At 49.3% G+C, this 20,321-nt stretch overlaps 1 protein-coding gene across 3 annotated transcripts in view; it reads right to left on the reverse strand.

The window, feature by feature from the left end:
• Positions 1-20,321, reverse strand: part of TMCO4 (transmembrane and coiled-coil domains 4) — a 122,226-nt gene that overhangs the window by 42,621 nt on the left and 59,284 nt on the right. For all 3 annotated transcript variants that reach the window (XM_025366709.1, XM_025366717.1, XM_025366727.1), the window contains 3 exons: positions 16,189-16,353; positions 15,224-15,360; positions 10,981-11,065 (listed from right to left, as the gene is read on the reverse strand). In XM_025366709.1, coding sequence (XP_025222494.1) covers positions 10,981-11,065; positions 15,224-15,360; positions 16,189-16,353 — 387 coding nt within the window. The remainder of the gene's footprint in view (positions 1-10,980; positions 11,066-15,223; positions 15,361-16,188; positions 16,354-20,321) is intronic.

The following is a 20,321-nucleotide window of genomic DNA, read 5'->3' on the forward strand; positions in this document are numbered from 1 at the left end:
CCTTAGCTACACGATGCATTTAAAATACTCATCCAGGGTACATGTACCCTAGAACTGAAAGTATAATAAAAAATAAAAATAAATAAAAAATAAAATACTCATCCAGAAGGCCAGGGATTCCCATGGGAAATCAGCCCATCCCCGTCCTCCGGGGCACATCTGAAAGTGTGGACTGCTCTAAGAATCTGAATAACAGTTGGGAAAATCTCCTCAGGCGCCTTACAGATCTCTAGGATGACACATGGTAGAGCTGGGTTCAGCCCTGATGGGTTTCTGCAAACCCAAACTGCCTGCCTGGAGGCGTGGGAGGAGCAGAGGAGGCTGGGAGGCTCGCTGAGCATCTGCCTCTATGTCCTGGTGGGCCGGCTTCCGCGACTCCTTCTGTTTCCTAAGCCAAGTGCTCTCCGGTTTGGAGTGGTAGAGATGGTCTTTATGTTAGGACAGGACATGCAGACAAAGGGATGTCAGCGCCACCCAGAGGGCTGCCCTTGAACCTGGTATGAAAGAGCAGTAAGAGTTCCCTTTACCAAGCACCTATTATGTGCCAGGTGTTCCGTGGACTGACTGATACACACCACTGCTGATCCCCACCCCACTCTGCAAGACCCCAACTCATGTCTTTTGGAGGGTGGTTTTTTCAACATAAGTTCTGTGAGGTTGGTGCTGTATCTATTAGCTGTCAACTCCCTAAAGCCTAGTCTAGTGCTTAGCACACAGTAGGTGCTTAACAAATACGAGCTAGTGGAGTGAATTTGATTTTGAATAATTCTCTCTTTAGAAGGTCTCATATGGTATATTGCTTCGATGGAAACCATCCAACCAGGAGGGGCTGAAATATAGTAAGATAAGAATAGGAGCTCTGCTAAAAATACAGCTACCATTCAACCCATTAATCCCATTAAAGGGTATATACCCAAAGGAAGATAAATCGCTATATCATAAAGATACATGCATCTGTATGTTCACTGCAGCACTATTCACAATAGCAAAGACATGGAATCAACCCAAATGCCCATCAATGGTAGACTGGATAAAGAAAATGTGGTAAGTATACACCATGGAATATGATGCAGTCACAAACATGAGTGAGATCAAGTCCTCTGCAGAAACATGGAAGGAACCAGAAGCCATTATCCTTAGCAAACTAATGCAGGTACAGAAAACCAAATACCTCACGTTCTCATTTATAAGTAGGAGCTAAATGATGAGAACTCATAAACACAAAGAGGGGAACAAGAGACACTGGTGCTTACTTGAAGGTGGAGGATGAGAGGAGGGGAACGATCAGAAGCAGTAACTATTGTACTAGTAGCTGGGTGAGGAAATAATCTGCACAACAAACTCCACCAACATGAGTTTACCTACATAACAAGCCTGTACACGTACCCCTGGACCTAAAATAAAAGTTGTTTTTATTTCTTTTTTTTAAGTAGGAGCTCTGGAGTTGGAAAAAGACATGTTAAAATCCTCATTCTAGGGGGAGCTACTCCACCTTTCTCTAAATCCACTCTTCTCATCTGAAACTGGAGGCAGAACTACTGGCCCCATGGGGTGGTTGTGAGGGTGGAAGAGAACGTACATGAAACTGTGCAAAAACTGGGCGGAGAGCTAGGTCTTCATAGATGGTGGCTATTGTTATGCTACTATTTCTATGACTATGATTATTATATCATTCTCATTTATGGGCAGCTCTGAGTTTCAGGGCATTTTCACCAGGTCATCTCCTCCGACTCTCTGGGCACTGGGCATGGTCTGAGGGCAACTGCTGTCAAGAAGCCCAGAGCTTTGGCCCAGATCTGCCTGGGCCCTGCTCCCTGCCTGGCTGGATCCAGGGCTGTGTACTGGCTTTGGCTCTGTTGCTATGCTGGGAAACGTGCTGGGCACCATTCCTACCTCTGCCTGCGTGAAGGCCCCTTGGTGAAGTTCCTGGGCTCCCGGACACCATCCAACACTGGGGCTGTCACCCAAGCACCCTCAGAGCCTGTCCTACTCTGCCTTTCCATCAAGATGTACTTCTAGCCTCCAGGCAGTAATGTGAGGGAAAGTAGGGGAAGAGAGGAATGTCCCTGTTTTGCAGATAAGGAGACAGGGTCAGTGAGAACGGTGCCTTGGCTGAGACCTTAGCTGAGGATTAATCACAGAGGCCAGAATCCAACTAAGGTCTTCTGGCTGCTAATTGACCGTGAAGTTCTAGTGTGTGTTCAGGAAACAGAAGCTGCCATTTAGTGGTATCCTTATGGAACCATGAGGCCCCCATAGTGGATATAGACTAAGTTGTGGGGATAGTTACTAGGTACCACAAGTAGTTAGAAAGAGTGAATAAGATCTAGTATTTGACAGCACAACAGGGTGACTACAGTCAATAATAATTTTGTCTTGTGAGACAGAGTCTCGCTGTGTCGCCCAGGCTGGAGCACAGTGGCCCAATCTCGGCTCACTGCAACCTCTGCCTGCCAGGTTCAAGCCATTCTCATGCCTCCGCCTCCCAGGTAGTGGGGAATACAGGTGTGCCACCACGCCTGGCTAATTTTTCTATTTTTAGTAGAGACAGGGTTTTGCCATGTTGCCCAGGCTGGTCTCAAACTCCTGGCCTCAAGGGATCTGTCCACCTTGGCCTCCCAAAGTGCTGGGATTATAGGTGTAAGCCACAGTGCCCAGCCAATAATTTAACTGTACATTTAGAAATAACAAAAAAGGCCTGGTGTGGTGGCTCACACCTGTAATCTCAGCACTTTGCGAGGTTGAGGTGGGCAGGGCACCTGAGGTCAGGAGTTCCAGACCAACCTGGCCAACATGATGAAACCCTGTTTCTACTAAAAATACAAAAATTAGCCAGGTGTGGTGGCGTGCGTCTGTAATCCCAGCTACTCAGGAGGCTGAGGTAGGAGAATCTCTTGACCCGGGAGGTGGAGGTTGCAGTGAGCCGAGATCACGCCACTGCACTCCAGTTAGGGTGACAGGACGAGACTCTGACTCAATAAAATAAAATAAAATAAAATATAAGAGTACAATTGTGCTGTTCATAACACAAAGGATAAAAGCTTGAGGTGATGGATACCCCATTTTCCATGAGGTGATTGTTAAGCATTGCATGCCTGTATCAAAATATCCCGCATATCCCATAAATATATTTGCCCACTATGTTCCCATACGCATACACACAAAAACCACAAGCAAAAAATAGTGCCTAATGGCCGGGCACAGTGGCTCATGCCTGTAATTCCAGCACTTTGGGAGGCTGAGGTGGGCGAATCACAAGGTCAGGAGATCGAGACCATCCTGGCTAACACAGTGAAACCCTGTCTCTACTAAAAATACAAAAAAATTAGCTGGGTGTGGCGGCGGGCGCCTGTAGTCCCAGCTACTCGGGAGGCTGAGGCATGAACCTGGGAGGTGGAGCTTGCAGTGAGCCGAGATCGCATCACTGCACTCCAACCTGGACGACACAGCGAGACTCCGTCTCAAAAAAACAAAACAAAACAAAACAAAAAAAACAGTGCCTACTTCACGGGCTCTTGTGAGAATTAAATAAAATAATGTCAGTAAAAATGTTTAGTATGGAGAGAAAAAAAGGAATAAGCTGTATACTGTTTACCAAATGGTTCTAGCTGTCTGTCTCTGACCACATGGTAGGAAGACATTTACGGGCTCCTCCTTCATGTGAGGAATGTTTCCATGCCTTGCTTTGGCCAATGAAAATGTCTGTAAAAGTTACTTGTATTACTTATGGGTAAAGGTGCCTTAAGGACCAGTGCATAACTCACCACATTCTGTATACTACTGAGGAACCATATGTTGATACGTAACTCCCTCGACCTGGGCATCTACAACAATCAGAGTCCCCCTGGGTACCCAGATAGCAGGAGTGAGAAATGCACCTTTGTTGTACCACATCTCTTCAATATTGGGGATGTCTGTCACTGTGGCATAACCTAGGCTATCCTGACTGATACACTGTGAATGCTGATAACATTCAAGTTCCATTTACTTATAGAGCATGTACTCTCTGTTGGTGTTATTCCAGGTACAGGAGGCACAGAGGTGAGTCAGACACAATCCCTGCCCTCAAGGGGCTTGCAGTCTCAATACTTATTTGAAAGGAAGCTGACCACACTGAACTCGAGGGAAGGGCAGGCCAGGCTGTAAGAGGCACCTTGGGAAGGGTGGCAATCCCTACAGGAGCCACCCCTGGTGTTTGCAGAATCACCCCAAAAGGGAGAGGAAGCTGTGAAGACAGCTAATTCTACAGGCAGCTTTTCCTGGGGAGGGAGAAGGAAGGACAAGTTTTGTTAGGGGCAGTAGAGAGAGGAGGCTGGTGGAAGGATTATGTGCTCTGGGTGACTCTAGGATTTATTGCTCCATTTCCTTACTAGCTCTCAGGGGACTCCAGAAAACAATTAGTGGATTCAAATGTAATTCCTCTTTTACATCCCTTAACTCAGATAATGACAGCTATCCTGTAATTAGGAGAGGGTCTTCTCAGTGTGCAGATTAATTGGGTGTTAAACAGCAGGGCTGCCTGAAATCAGGCAGTGGAGCTGGGAGGAATTAGATGTGAAACAGCAGCCCTGGGCAAAGGGTGAAGAATTCATTGACGATCTTGAACATCCGGAGATGTGAAGATGCCCCACTGGTAATACAAGGCAAGGACTGGGGAGGGGAATGGTTGAGGAAGAGGGTAGGAAGTGCTGTGGCCATGGGAAGGAGTGGAAACTGGAGGCCCTGACCCTGTGGGAGGCCAATTTTTCTTCAGCTAGGTCCAGGGTCCACGCCATCCATGGGGGAGGGATTGCTATAATATGACGTGCCTATTCCCATTTACTAACAGTTTCTAGGAAATTATCAATGCTCAGCAAGTACTTCTGGGTTCTTATTATAGGCCAGCATTTCTATGCATTATCGCCTATAACACAATCCTCCTAAAAACCTGTTGTAGATACTATTATTGGCCATGTCTCACATAAGTGGAGTTCAGAGAGGTTACGTTACTGGGTGCGTGGTGCGTCTGGAATTCAAACCAGAGGCCCGGACTCCAGAGCTCACACACTTGTGGCAACTAAGCTGGCGGCTTCTCAGCGGGGAAGAGCCCTGCGGCCCGTCATCTACGACGGCAGACGCCTGTACCTTGCCATGCCCTGCAAGTGCCTGGTGCTGGGCCAGGACCCGAGTGTGCGTGTATTTTTGCGATCACAAGTATGTCACTATGTCCCTGTTTTGATTTGTTCTGCTTTGTGCTTTGTGGGGTGGGTTAAAGCAGTCTGGCGAGAAGGGCTCTGCTCTGGTCCCCACCAGCTTCCTTGGCCTTAGGTCCCCAAACCGGGGAGGTCACACTCGAGTGCTTGGCTCTCGGGATCGGGACCTTTCTGTTCCCCTCTGCAGTGGGTGAGTTTTCAACTCCCCATTTCTACAAACCATCAGGAGTTCCCTTACACTCTGGAAAGAAAAAGGAAAATTGGGGATTTAAATGGCTTCGAGATCTAGCATCAGAGAGATCCTTCCCTTCCACCTGGAAATGCTGTGATGCTGTGAAGGCCGGCATGGGCAGTGGGGCTTTTAAACTGGAGTAGGGCCTGTGCACCCACCTGCATGGGAGGGGCTGCCTTCTGTCCCACAGAGAGAGCTGGCTACAAGTCTATGAATGTGCGCACACCTGCTGCTCACATTTGGAATAAGCCATGGCCAACTAAGGAACAGACCCCTCTCAGTGGGGCTTACAGGCATGAGCCACTGGACCTAGCCTCAGTGTGTTCTTGACCAAGGTCAAGGCAGAGGATGACCAGCATCTTTTCTCACCTCCTGTCTAGATGATGAATGAGACAGGGATGGGATATTATGAAATAAGGGGGGAAACTATCAGGCTGAATAATAATACTGTGGGGGTTGGGCATGGTGGCTCATGCCTGTAATCCCAGTGCTGTGGGAAGCTGAGGCAGGAGGATCACTTGAGACCAGGAGTTTGAGACCAGCCTGGGCAACACAGGGAGACCCTGTCTTTAAAAAAATAAAGTCTGTGGCCAGGCACAGTGGCTCACGCCTGTAATCCCAGCACTTTGGGAGGCTGAGACGGGCAGATCATGAGGTCAGGAGATCGAGACCATCCTGGCTAACATGGTGAAACCCCGTCTCTACTAAGAAATACAAAAAACTAGCCGGGCGAGGTGGCGGGCGCCTGTGGTCCCAGCTACTCGGGAGGCTGAGGCAGGAGAAGGGCGTGAACCCGGGAGGCGGAGGTTGTAGAGATCACGCCACTGCACTCCAGCCTGGGCGACACAGCGAGACTGCATCTCTAAATAAATAAATAAATAAATAAATAAATAGACTGTGTTTAGAGTTTTCTGTGCCCAAGTTCTTCCTTCTGAAGGTGACAACAGGCGGGAAAATGCCAGCTGCATTTCTGTCCACTGGGTTCATCTTGGAGTCAGATTCCTATCAAATTCTTGTCATTTGGAAAGCTTCAGATGCTAGTTTCTTCTATTTCTTTTAAAACACAGAAGTTTTCTTTTTTTTCTCTCTCTCTCTCTCTTTTCTTTTTTAGTTTTTGCTTATTACCTACTCATCTGTCAATACAGAAGTTTTCCAGGCTGGGCGTGGTGGCTCACGCCTGTAAAACCAGCACTTTGGGAGGCCGAGGCAGGTGGATCACTCGAGGTTAGGAGTCTGGGACCAGCCTGACTAACATGGTGAAACCCCATCTCTACTAAAAATACAAAAAATTAGCTGGGCGTGGTGGCAGGAGCCTGTAGTCCCAGCTACTCAGGAGGCTGAGGCAGAATTGCTTGAACCTGGGAGGCAGAGGTTGCAGTGAACTGAGATCGTGCCATTGCACTCCAGCCTGGGCAACAAGAGCGAAACTCCGTCTCAGAAAAAAAAAAAAAAAAAAAAAAAATTTCTAAATAAAATGCTGAAGACCTGTGGTGCCCACGTTAAAAGGACTCCCTTCTACCTTCAAATGTTTGTCCTCATCTGTGCCAAGCAACTGGGGACACACACGACTGAGCAGGGCATGCGCTGTCCCTGACATGCAGAATCGATTCCTTCACTTGGCTCTTGGGTCATGTGTCCATCAAGCACCTCGTATGTGCCAGGCACTGTGATAGGCTAGGGATACAGTGACAAGAAGGAGAAACAGGGCCCTTGCCCAGTTTCGCCCTGTGTGTTGGCCAGGCTACACAAACAATTGCCCAGGGGAGCTGTTTCCAAAATAGAGGTGCCTGATCCCTTCCACATAGGGGCCTCATATATATATATATTTGGGAAAAGAATTGCCTGCGTGGTGCTGATGTGTACTTCCAGGTGACAATTACCGGTGGACTGGAAAGACAGATGAGCAGGCAGGAGGAATAACAGGGAGACAGGCCAGTGCTGGGAAAGATGTTCAGGGAAGAATGGAGTGTGGCTTGGAGAGACAGTCTAGCACAGGGTGAAGACCGCACAATCTCCGACCAGACTGCCTGCTCTGCCACCTCCCAGCCGTGTGATTCGGACAAATCCCTGCGCTCTGCATTTCTCTTTCCTCCTCTGTAAAATGGATGTGATAATAGTACCTACCTCACAGAGCTGTTGGAAGGATTCCATGAAATAATACATATGATGACCTTAGAACTGTGTCTGGTGCATGAAAACACAGTGTATTCCAGAAGTGTGTGCTGCTGCGGTTACCGCTACTGCTACTACTACTACTACTACTATTATCGTTATTATTGGAGGGAAAATTTCCAGACACAGTGAGACCTGAGAAATGAGTAGGAATTATCTAGAAAAGGAGATACAGAGGATGGACCAAGAGGGAACATTGTCTGGAAATCCAGCTTGGTCTGCTGGAGCCCGGCGTGTGAGGTGGAGAGAGGCAGGGGAAGGTGTTGAAGGCAGATCATGAGTGGGGCCCTGTGACTCATGCTGGAACATCTGCACTGATCTAGAGAATGGCGGGGGCGTTAGAGGCCCTTGGGATCTGCCGAGTTGCTGCCATGTGAGTGTGTGCAGATGCGTGTATGAATGTGTGCACGTGTGTGTGTGTGCATGTGTGTGAACTGTAGGGTGCCCAGCACCAGCGCCCCCAGGTCCTCCTTGGCAAGATCCACTCAGTTACTCATTCACTCCACAGTTTAAAGACCTCAATCTTTCCCCAGCATTGAATCAGTTGTTTCCAACTCCTTAGCCTGGCACAGTGCCAGGCTCCCGCCCTCACCTGTTAGCATTTCCTACCACCCCAGGTGGGGGGCCTCTTACGTGGGCTGCAGAGACACCAGATGCCATCATTTCTAGACATCCCTGAGAGCCCCGCCTTTGCCCGTGCTGGCCAACCCTCTGGGATGCCCTACCCTAGTCCAGCTGCCCTCTGCCAAATACAGCATAGTGGTTAGGAGGGAGGGCTCCAGGGCCAGACTCCCTGGGCCTGAATCCTGGCACTTAGGATTCTCCTCGCTTCACCTCTCAGCCTCAGTTTTCTCATCTGAAGCAGGGAGACTGGCAGAACCTCCCTCTTGTGGCTGCGGTGAGGAAGGAAAGTGATCTGAACACAGCCTGCCTTTGACTTGGTGGGTCTACACTAGCTCATGGGCACAGTAGCACATGCCTCATTCCCTCACCCAAAGTCCAGCTCCTCCATCTTCCTGACCACTCACAGTGCACCGGACACTGCGGTGGGCACTGGGGGTGGGGGCGGCGGGGCTCAAGGCAGACCCTGCCTACCTGGAGTTCATGTCTAATGTGGGGCTGGAGAGCAGAAACAAAATGACAAGTTCTGACATCTATACAACACTCACCACGGTTCCCTGTGCATGGTAGGTCCTCAGGTTGGAATTCAGAAGACATTTACTGACGGTACCCAAATTGGGGCCAGGGAACTTTCACATTCATTATGTCATCCTCCCATGATCCTTTGAGGTAAGTGCACAAAGCTCATATCCTTTGAGGAAGCTGAGGCCCAGGGAGGTTAAGTGACTAGCCCAAGGTCTGACAGCTACTCAGTGGCAAAGCTAGCAGCCAAATCTAGGTCTGCCTAATACCAAAACCCAAATCTCACCCATGGGCCATGAGGATCCAGGGGTGGGAGCAGCAAGCAGGAAAGATGCTGGAAGGAAGCTGCTTTGGGAACCATCCCCCAAAAGGCTGTATTGCAGGAACTTCCCAGTGTCACACTAACCAGCCCTGTCACCAAGAGGCCACCTGCCTTCCTCTTCCCTCTTTCCAGTTTCCAGCCTCACATGCTGGGGACAGCTGACAGTCAACCTCACTTCCGGTTACCATAGCCAAATGGTTAATGGTAATTAATTCAATTTGTTTGGCAGGGGAATTAAAGGCTTGGCTGTACTAACGATCTTAAGTTAACATAGCATTTATGCTAGCTGGAGGCAGAGACATGCCTTCTCCTCTAAATGAAGAATCAGTTCTATTAATAAGACTACATCTCTCTAGGTAATGAGCCTGGCAGATAGATGGTTTGCTGCCAGAGAGGGAAAGATGACAAAGAAAGAAGCAAAATGATGACAGCAGAGAGGATGGCAACTTTTCAAAGGCTTCCCCGGGAGACGTAGATTTGGAGAGCAGGGAGGAGTCTGCATTGGCCGACAAACCGGCACCGATGGCCAGATACACGAGTGAGGTCAACTTGGACCTTCTGGGTGTTCCAGCTCTGACTACAACTGTATGACTAAGCCCAGGCAGGAAAGGGAAACGGTCTTGTCAACTCATAGAATTGTGAGAAATGATCAGTTATTGCTGCTTTTGGCCACCGTGTTTGGAGAGACTGTTTTGCAGCAACAAATAACAATCATGGTGGAAGGCAAAGGAGAAGCAAAGGCATGTATTACATGGCGACAACCAAGAGAACGCGTGCAGGGGAACTGCCCTTTATAAAACCATCAAATCTCGTGAGACTTATTCACTATCATAGAAATAGCACGGGGAAAACCTGCCCTCATGATTCAATTACCTCCCACCGTGTCCCTCCCACGACATGCGGGGATTATGGGAGCTACAATTCAAGATGAGATTTGGGTGAGGACACAGCCAAATCATATTAAGTTCCAACACTTCTCTCCCATCCACCCTCCGCTCCCAGGTTCAGCAATTTCTTTCTGAGTTCCTTCTCTTGCCTTCAGAGTCCTGCTGCTGCTACATTCCATTGAGAGAAGGTGAGCTCACGTCCCAGGAGCAGTGAACCACTCCAGGTGCCCCGGGCTCGGCAACTCACTCTCCCAGCCAGCCCCTCCTACAGGCAGTCCCTGCTGGCAGATCTGTCCAAAACCAGCATTCTGCCCTGGAGACCTCACCTACCCAAGGCCAGGAGCAGGGGCCCTCAAGCTTTTCACTGCCTTGCACAGAAAGGATGACACTGGAAGCATGACACACTCCCAAAGGTGTCTGTGTGTGGTTGAATGGTGAACTCCCAGAAGATATGTCCACCCAGAACCTGTGAATGTGACCTTATCTGGTAAAAGGGTCTTTGCAGATATAATTAAGTAAATGATCTTGAGATGGGATCACCCTGGAAGAGAGTGGGCCCTAAATCCAATGACTGTCTGTCCTTATGAGAGAAGAGAAGACAACAGGCAGAGACTGGAATGATGTGTCTACAAGCCAAGGAATGCTAAGGACTGCTGGCCGCCACAAGAAGCTGGAAGAGACAGGAAAAATCCTCCCCTAGAGCCTTCAGAGGGAACGTGGGCCTGCCGACACCTTGATTTTGAACTTCTTGTCCCCTTCATTCCCACTTGAGAAAGTGCATCAGGATGCAAAAGCCAGTGTCATTATTACAGGATGGTCCATCTTGCATCTACTCTAATGTATGTACAAAAAATAATTTTCCAAAGTTTGATGATGATTTTTCTTGATTTTTAAACTATTTTTAACTTTTAACTATTATTTCTAAGAACTGGGAACACATTTTGCAAGGCTCATGGCCCCTGGCCCAGAACCTCTGTCCCGGGGAACGAGCTTGTGAAGGGGTTTCTGTCTGTGTCAATAATCCATGCTCACCTTTCTCCTGAGCCATCTCCTGCAGACAGAAGTAGATGACTCTGGCTCCCAGGCTGAAGCCAATCAAGGTGACAGGTCGCCGGCCCTGAAGGGAAAAAGGACACAGGTGTCTGGAGGGAATACAGCCAGTTCTAGCAAAACATCAGGCCTGAGGAGGGCAGCCTTTGCACGTTCCTTATTACCTGATTCTCATCTAATGAATCATGCATGTGCTATTGCGGTCCCTGAGCTCTGATGTCTTAATCAGCAGAGTCAGGACCCTCATTTATGCAGGAGTGCACCTGCTGCTGAAATTGGCTTCCTCCAAGGCCAACAGGCAGCCCCCAGCTGGGTTAATTCCCTTTCATCTCAAACCATTACCCAGCCACCATCTCATCTTCCCCAGGAGACGGGGCTAGTCAATTACAAGAGCAACTTCCCTTGGACTGATCTGCCTTGTGGCAAATGGCTGCAGTGCTGCAGGACCCCTTCTGGAGCTGGGGAGATTAGACAGAAGGCACCCCCGGGTGTGAGGGGTAAAAAGGCAAGAGTGACAAGGGAGGGACAACTGTTCTGTTTCTAGATAGGAAGGTGGGGCACAAAATATTGGCTCTAAGTGACAAGATAAAGTAGTAAGTCAGATGGAAAGAGGAATTTTCTGACTTAAGGACTTGTAGTAAAGGCAACTCATTATGTGAAGACTCTAAAGAAAATGAAAGTTATCTGGGGGTGTCTGGGTACAAGCTTACACGGAAGGAGACGAGGGGAGTGGATGAACTCTGGATGCCCAGCCTGGTTTTATCAGTCTATTCCTTTTCCTTGGTTTTGAGCCAATACACGTATTCCACACCCCCACACCACTCCACTTACCACAGTAGAAAATCCTTTGTTAAACAGTATTCAAATCCCGCAGGAGCTTTGTGCCAACCCTGCTGGCTGCTGCCCAATATCATTCTCCCCTTTGTCCTTTACTCCTGAGTTTGACTGGGCATGCGGCCACCCAGCCAAAGACGAAGTCTCCCGGACTCCTCCATAGCTGGGGGTGGCCACAGGGCTGAGACTTAGCCAAGGGACTGAAGGCAAGCAAAAGCTGTGACTTCTAGGCATACTCCTCATCCCGACTTCCCTACCTCCCACTGTCTGAAACACACACGTAATGCGGGAAGATCTGTCTTGGACAAGAGAGAAGTCCGGCCAGGCACAGTGGCTCACGCCTGTAATCCCAACACTTTGGGAGGCCAAGGCGGGCAGATCACTTGAGGTCAGGTGTTTGAGCCAGCCTGGCCAACATGGTGAAACCCCATTTCTACTAAAAACATACAAAAATTAGCCAGGTGTGGTGGCAGGCACCTGTAGTCCCAGCTACTCGGGAGGCTGAGACAGGAGAATCAGTGAACCTGGGAGGCGGAAGTTGCAGTGAGCTGAGATCACGCTACCATACTACAGCCTGGGTGATAGAGCGAGACTCCGTCCAAAAAAAAAAAAAAAAAGAGAGAGAGAGAGAAGCCCAGTGTTCAGGATGAGAGGCCAGGAGAGTGAAGGAGGCTGGACTTCCAATATTACGAAGCTGCCCATGTGGGAGACAGAATAATGGCTTCCCATGGATGTGTTCATCCTAATCCCTGGAACCTGTGAATGTTGCCTTGTACAGCAAAGGGCCTTTGTTATTTATTTATTTATTATTTATTTTATTTTGATTAATTATTTTTTTTGAGATGCAGTCTTGCTCTGCTGCCTAGGCTGAATGAAATGCAGTGGTGTGATCTCAGCTCACTGAAACCTCCACCTCCCGGGCTCAAGCGATCCTCCTGCCTCAGCCTCCTGAGTAGCTGGCACTACAGGTATGTGACATCACACTCAGTTAATTTTTTTTTTTTTTGTATTGTTAGTAGAGACAGGGTTTCACCATGTTGGCCAAGCTGATCTCCAACTCCTGACCTCAAGCAATCCACCTGCCTCAGACTCCCAAAGTGCTGGGATTATTAGGCGTGAGCCACTGCACCTGGCCTATTTATTTATTTTTGAGATGGAGTCTCACTCTGTCGCCCAGGCTGGAGTGCCGTGGCATGATCTGGGATCACTGCAACCTCTGCCTCCCAGGTTCAAGTGATTCTCATGCCTCAGCCACCCAAGTAGATGGGATTACAGGTGCACACCACCTCGCCCAGCTGATTTTTGTATTTTTAGTAGAGACAGGGTTTCACTATGTTGGCCAGACTGATCTTGAACTCCTGACCTCAGGTGATCTGAGTGCCTCGGCCTTCCAAACTGCTGGGATTACAGGCATGAGCCACTTGTGCCCGGCTGGCCCTTTGTTATTTATTTATTTGAGACAGGGTCCCACTCTGTCATCCAGGCTAGAGTACAGCGATGCAATCACAGCTTACTGCAGCTTCCACCTCCTGGGCTCCAGTGATCCTCCCACCTTAGCCTCCTAAACAGCTGGGACTACAGGCATAAGCTACCACACCCAGCTAATTTTTGTATTTTTTGTGGAGACAGGGTTTATCATGTTGCCCAGGCCGGTTTCTTGGGCTAAAGCAATCTGCCTGCCTTGGCCTCCCAAAATGCTAGGATTATAGGCATGAACCACCTTGCCCACGAGGCCAACAAAGGATTTTTGCAGACGTGATTAAGTTTAGGATCTTCAGATGGGGAGATGATTCTGGATTATCTGGGAGGAGCCAAGGTCATCACAAGCGTCCCTACAAGAGGGAGGCAGGAGGCATCAGTTAGACAGAAGGTGATGTGAGGATGGAAGCTGAGGAATAGAGAGATTTCAAGGTGTTACACTGCTGGCTTTGATGGTGAAGGAATGGGGCCTTTGAAAGCTGGCAAAGGCAAGGAAAGGGGATCCTCCCTAAGGCATGCATTTTTGCCTTTTGACCTCCAGAGCTGTAAAATAGTAAATCTGTTTTCAGCGGGTAAATTTGTGGTAATTTGTTACAGTGGCAGTAGGAAATGAACACATCAGCTTGCCCCAGATGCTGACCCCCAGACTGTTCCTTGGCAGAGAACAAACTTCTATCTTCTCTAAGCCAATGCCACTTTGGCCTTTGCCTTAGAGTCAAGCCTGCCAAAGGACTTTTCTGTTTCTTGCGACAAAGACACAGGGATTGAAGCGGGTGGCCAGTTTCTCAAGCAGTTTACCTGCATGGCAGGAACTGCTAGTTGTCATCCCTCAGCATCCATCCTCCCTTTTTTTCCATAGTAATTGAATTTCAGCTGGGTTCATCGTCACTTAGAATAAGTACTGTATTTCCCAGCTTCTGTGGCAGCTAGGAATGGTCATGTGACTAGGCTCTGGCCAGCAAGACACCAGCTGAAATGTTGTAAGGCTTTCCTGGTTCTTCTTCAGTTCTTCCTTTCTCCCGCTCCCTGGAGCTCAGATGATGCCATCTTGGATACAAGGTCAAGACCACAGAGCAAAAAGGTAGCAGGAACCTGGGCCTCTGCACCACGGCAGGCTGTTAGGCAACCTTGCTAGGCTTCTCCAGGAAAATAAGCTTCTACCTTGTTTAAGCCATTGTTATTTTGGGTTTTCTCCCACTTCCAGCCAAAACAAATCCTGACAATGCAGTCATTTCTGGTACTATTTCTCAAGCTTTTGTCTCCATTCACTCGAGTTTATTTTGAAGGGGATGGTTTTATTCTGTTGGTAAGTACATCTTTACTAGATTCAAATTTAAAAAGTATTACGATGATGTCTCTTCCTAACCATTTTACACGGTATTTAGACCACCGAAGATGACCTCACAAAGTAGCTTTACACTTCTGGGAAGGAACACCAGGCTACCAGCATGTGGGAATTCCACTGGTGGCCAGCTGAGGCACCTGGTCTTATTCATTTTACTGGCTTCACTGCAAACTGAGTCAGAGGTTTCCACTGAAATATCGCCCCAGTGAGCCCAACGATTATCCTCAACGCTTGAATGAAGAGCTGCCACCCAGGAGCCACTTTTGCTTCTGCCAGAGTCCCCCAGACTTGTTCCTACCTGCAGATGCCCCTGTTATTCAGTCCTCACCTAAATACCTGCTAGAGCTGCAAAGTCTATAATTCTTACTGTTCATCCTAGGACACATTCATTACTTGAACTGGAGGGGCAGCAAGGACTCCTCATCCCCCCAAAACCACTGGGTTACCTCCAAGTAGCCCTTCCCCTCCTCCAAGTAGCCTTGCCTCTAAGGCTGATGTCTGTGAACAAGTCAGCTCCTGACTTCCCCTCTTGCCCCATGCCACACCCACACAGCCATTCCCAGGTACCTGCTGCCGGGAAAGCAGGATGTGCGCCAGGTGCTTGCCAACCTCTGCTGATCGATGGAGACACACCCCCCACGGGTTGTCGATGACATTGGCGACACTGAGGAGTGAGGCTGGCCAGGTCAGGGCAGCCACAATGCCTGGGGAGGTGAGATAGTGATGAAGGGAATGGCCTCCATCCCAGGGTCCTACTAGGGAAGTGACTGGCTAACAGATGCTGGAACGAATGCATGCAGTCTCTAACTTGGACCTGCAAGCTTGCCAAGTATTGTCGAACTGCTAACGAGCAAAGCAATCTGAAACTCATGAATTTCTGATATACGGACTCAATCCCTTCTGCTCAAGTCCTTGTTACGTGTGAGATGGCCCCAATTCGTCTCCACACCTTGTACCCTCCCACTTTGCCTCATAACTCTGCAGGGGGGCCCCCTGCCCTGCCCATCCCCTCTAGACTCAGTCATATTACTTGCTTTTGCCAAAGACATTAGTAGATGTGAGGCTTGAAGTGGACTTGTGCATCAGGGCTAGCCTCTTGCGCTTCCATCGTTGACATGGGCTTGTCTGTTCATCCCAGCAGGAGGATGAGAGACAAATGGAGCAGAGCCGAGTCGCCTCAGACAAGGCCAGCTCTGATTGGTGGACGGTCAGCTGACCCATAGGCCCAGCTAAGATCCGCCAACTCCAGCCTCCTGGCTCCTGAACTTTACAGTAAACATCCCACGGAGTTTTGGGGTGGCTTGTTGCGCAGCAATAGCTGACAGACAGATCATGCGACTGGCTGTTTACCTGTCTTCTCTCCATAGGGATCATAAACTTCTCCCAGACAGGAATGCGGCCTTAACCTCTCTGTGTTCCTAGGGTCCAGCATGGTGCATGCCCTGGGGGTTTTGGGCATGTAAAACTATGCTACCACTGTGGGACGAAGGCAGTGGGCATGCTGTTGTTGTGGGGCAGGTAGCGGGGCTTACCAGACAATACTGTGTACTTTAGAGCCTCCTGGGCCACCATGTTGGCGAGACCACTGAGGATGGTCTCCAGGGCGTTGCCGAGCTCCATCAGGTACTTGGCTTCCCAGGCCAGGCAGTACTGCTCACGGCTGTGGGCCAGGGCGGCCCATGGGGCACTGAAGGTGCCTGGGGAGATCACAGGTAGGTGAAGTCTCTCTTGTCTATGGCAGAGGATGCCCCACTCCATCACCCCAGACAGGCAGCACCAGGACCACTCACCCTTGTTGGAAGACAAGAGGTCCACCCCCTGCCAATGAGTGGCAGCTGTCAGCAGAGCTAACAGAGCTCTGTGCAGCCCAGTGGGTCAGCAGGCTGGGCTTGAATCCCAGATCCTGCATTCACTAGAAGCCAGGTGACCCTGGGCACATCACTATCTCACCTTGAGCCTCGCTTTGCTTCTATGTGAAGTGGGAAGATGGTTTATCTCCCTTCATAGGGTAGGTATAGGAATGAAGTGTGTTTGAACTATGATATATGTAAAGGGTTATTTTCTCTCATGCTGAAATAATTCTGGCATTAAGCTGCTCATGACATACAACGAGAGCACACAATGGGACAAGCAGTGCGGTGCTGTGAGTCTGCAGCATCTTGATTTGACAAACATGGCCTGGGAGATAGCTAGAAATTTGGGGAAGAGGTGTTTGAGCCTGGCTCTGTTATCATCTTCCTGGGTCATCTAATTTTCCTGAGCCTCAATTTTCTCACTGAGGAAATATAAATATCAAATGACCCATGGGAGGAGGATGAGACGGCACCACTGTAGCGGTCGATGCCAAGTCGGAAAGTATAACCATGACACCTGCCTCCCTCATCCCCTCCTTCCTTGCCCACCTGGCTGCCTTCAGGATAGGAGCACAGAGGGGCCCCTAATCTGGCCCCCATGCATTTCTGCTTGTGGCCCAAGTGGTTTTCCTTTTCTTTTTTTGAGACAGAGTTTTGCTTTGTTTCCCAGTCTGGAGTGCACTGGCACCATCTTGGCTCACTGCAACCTCCGCCTCCTGGGTTCAAGTGATTCTCCTACCTCAGCCTCCTGAGTAGCTGGGATTATAGGCACCCACCACCACACCCAGCTAATTTTCGTATATTGTTAGTAGAGATGGGGTTTCATCATATTGGCCAGGCTGGTCTCGAACTCCTGACCTCAAGTGATCCACCCGCCTCGGCCTCCCAAAGTGCTGGAATTATAGGCGTGAACCACTGCGCCCAGCGCAAGTGACTTTTTCAAAACACAAATCTTCTCCCGCTCCTGCCTAAAACCCTTCATGAGCTCCCAGATCATACATCAGTTCCCCTAGATTACTACCACTTGTCCTTGAGATTCCAGTCCAATTGCCTCTTCCATGCGGAAGCCTTCCCAGCTCCTCTGACAAATCAAATGCACCCTCCTCTTTTCCCGTAAGTTCTTATCACAGTCTGTAATTATTCACTATTTTCACATCCTGTTTGACGTGTGCCTCTCCTACAGTTTGTTTTATCAAACACTATATTCCCAAAGCCTGGTGATGTGATGCACAGTAAGCGCTCATTAAACACCATGTGGGAATGGAGGGGTGGAGACAGCTTCCTGGGGCGGCCTGCAGGTTCTGAGCATCAACCTCAGGCCTCTACTTGCCTGCCCCAAAGCTCATCCTTACCTGCAGGGTACCACGTCTGCACAAGGACAACCCTGCAGCTGCTCCCCTCCCTCTGTGGGGACCCTGTCTCAGCTCAGCAACAACTTGGGGATCAATTGCCTCTCATTATGAATAAGGTGATAGTCAGCCCCGAGAGAGGAGATGGGCCCAGGACAGCGAGGAGCACGGGCTTGATGCCAGCCTGGGTTCTGAACCCAGCTCGATGGCTTCCACTGGTGTGACTCACAGCAAGGCACAGTGTCCTTCTGACCCTTGGTTTCCACATTTGTAAGGATGGAATAATAACATCTGACTCACAGGTGTGGTGGGGATCACATAAGATGCTGCATAAGGCGTTGTATACTTTGGGAGGCCAAGGTGGGTAGATCACGACGTCAAGAGATCGAGACCATCCTGGCCAACATGGTGAAACCCCGTCTCTACTAAAAAAAACTAGCTGGGCGTGGTGGCACGTGCCTGTAATTCCAGCTCCTCAGGAGGCTGAGGCAGGAGAATCGCTGGAATCCGGGAGGCGGAGGTTGCAGTGAGCCGAGATTGCGCAACTGCACTCCAGCCTGGTGACAGAGCAAGACTTCGTCTCAAAAAGAAAAAAAGAAATAAAAAAAATAAAAAAAAATAAAAAAAATAAAAAGGTGTATAAACTGTAAAGTGCTCTACTGCATTGCGCTGTCCCGTGGCCAAGAATATGGGCTGTGGAGCCAGACAGAATGGGGGTGAATCCTGCCCCTGCCCCTGACTAGCTGGGTGACCCTGGGCGCCCCTTATGAGCCTCAGTTTCCTCATCTGGAAAATGGGAGGGCGAATGATGGCCCCTTCCCTGGACTGAAGTGAGGAGCTAAATGAGCCAGTGCATATGAAGGGCTTGGTCGTTGGCTACAAAGTTTTTATCTTTACTGTACATAATCAAGACTAATAAAGGGGTGGGCCAAAGAAAGTCTGGTTATTCCTATCACATAGAAAAAGCAACCTTGTGATGATAAGGCTTCTTTTCCTGGCTCTCGAGGAGGTGGGAATACATGATATTTTTTCCTTCTGAAACTTTCTGTAGCTTGATTATATTTCTTTCACCCAGTCCTTTCCCTGGGTGCCCCACCACACTAGACTGCTGGAGATCAGTGAAGACTTTCCTCATCCACAAACGAACTTGACCTTTAACCTGGGGCAAACTGAACAAATGGGAGCAAAATGAAGAAAGGACTTTGCTTTCCATGCCTGCCAGACTTGCAAATTCCTTTACCTGGGCTCTTGTTCTTGCTCCCTCCTGTAGCATGGTAAAATGAAAACAAATGAAAGGAAACCCTGGGCATTGGATCAGGAGACCTGGGTTTGAATTCTGCATCTGCTACTCTCCTGCCAGGGTTCCTCTTCCAACAGTTCAGGGTCAGAACAGCCTCACCTCGGAGGGTGGAAGTGAGGTTTCTAGGAGGTAACCATACCAAGTTCCTACTGTGCTGGTAAAATGCTAGACTCAGGGTAGGTGTGAAGGAGGCGCTCACTGAACGCTAGTGACCTCTGTGCATGGGTGGGGCCTGGCGGTCACGCACCAATAAGACCTGGCGCCTGGTGACACCTCTAAACGTTTTTCGCTGGCTTTCTTCTGCGTGGTTTGGCAGATCTGCGACTTCTGTCCTCAGGTCAGAGACTTGGGAACCCAGGAGGCTCCGGGGGGGGCGTGCCTGAGTGGCCAGGTTGGGACGTTTAGGATTCCTGCGCTCACCCTGCTCTTTCTCTAAGGGATGCAGTGTTTGTTGTTTGTTGAGCCTCTCGCTGGGCACTTGCAGGGGTCAGCCAAGCAACAAGTGGACCATGGTGTGAGTCCTCAATGCCACCCTGGCTAGAATCCCCCAAAATATGCACGTTCAAATTAGAACAGCAAAGGGAACTAAGGTTGTGTCATGCCAACGAGAAACCACGTGATGTTCATGCATTTCCTCACTTAATCTTTGCAGCATCCTGAAAAGGTGGCAAGAATTCGTTCCACTTTACAAATGAAGTAGCTGAGATACAGAGAAGTTACATAACCTGCTGAGGTCATGTAGCCAACACATACTGATCTCCCACTCACGTGCTTAAAGTCCTTTGCTATCTTCCACTTGCTCTGAGGACAAATTCAAACTTCTTGCCACAGCTCACATGCTCCTGCGTGGTCTGGCTCCACCCACATTCCTGCCTTCTGGCTCCCTGCTGCCATCCTGTGCCATCCTGTGCTCTTTTGGTTCTTTCAAACCACTGGGCCTTTGCACCTGCTGTCCTTTGGCTTGGAATACACTTTCTGCTCCTGGTTTATTGGGCTAATTCCCAGCTAGCCTTAGCCTAAATGTTACTTCCTTCAGAATCTTCCCCAGAAAAAATCCTGTGCTTCCCCTATTGTGCCATCCATAAAGCTCCCATTTAGTTACTTGGTCTGTCTTCTATCTTAGGCTGTATGTTCTGTGGGACTAGAGGCCATGGCTGTGCTGC

Source organism: Theropithecus gelada, chromosome 1 (genome assembly GCF_003255815.1).
Source record: "Theropithecus gelada isolate Dixy chromosome 1, Tgel_1.0, whole genome shotgun sequence".
Taxonomy (NCBI): Eukaryota; Metazoa; Chordata; class Mammalia; order Primates; family Cercopithecidae; genus Theropithecus; species Theropithecus gelada.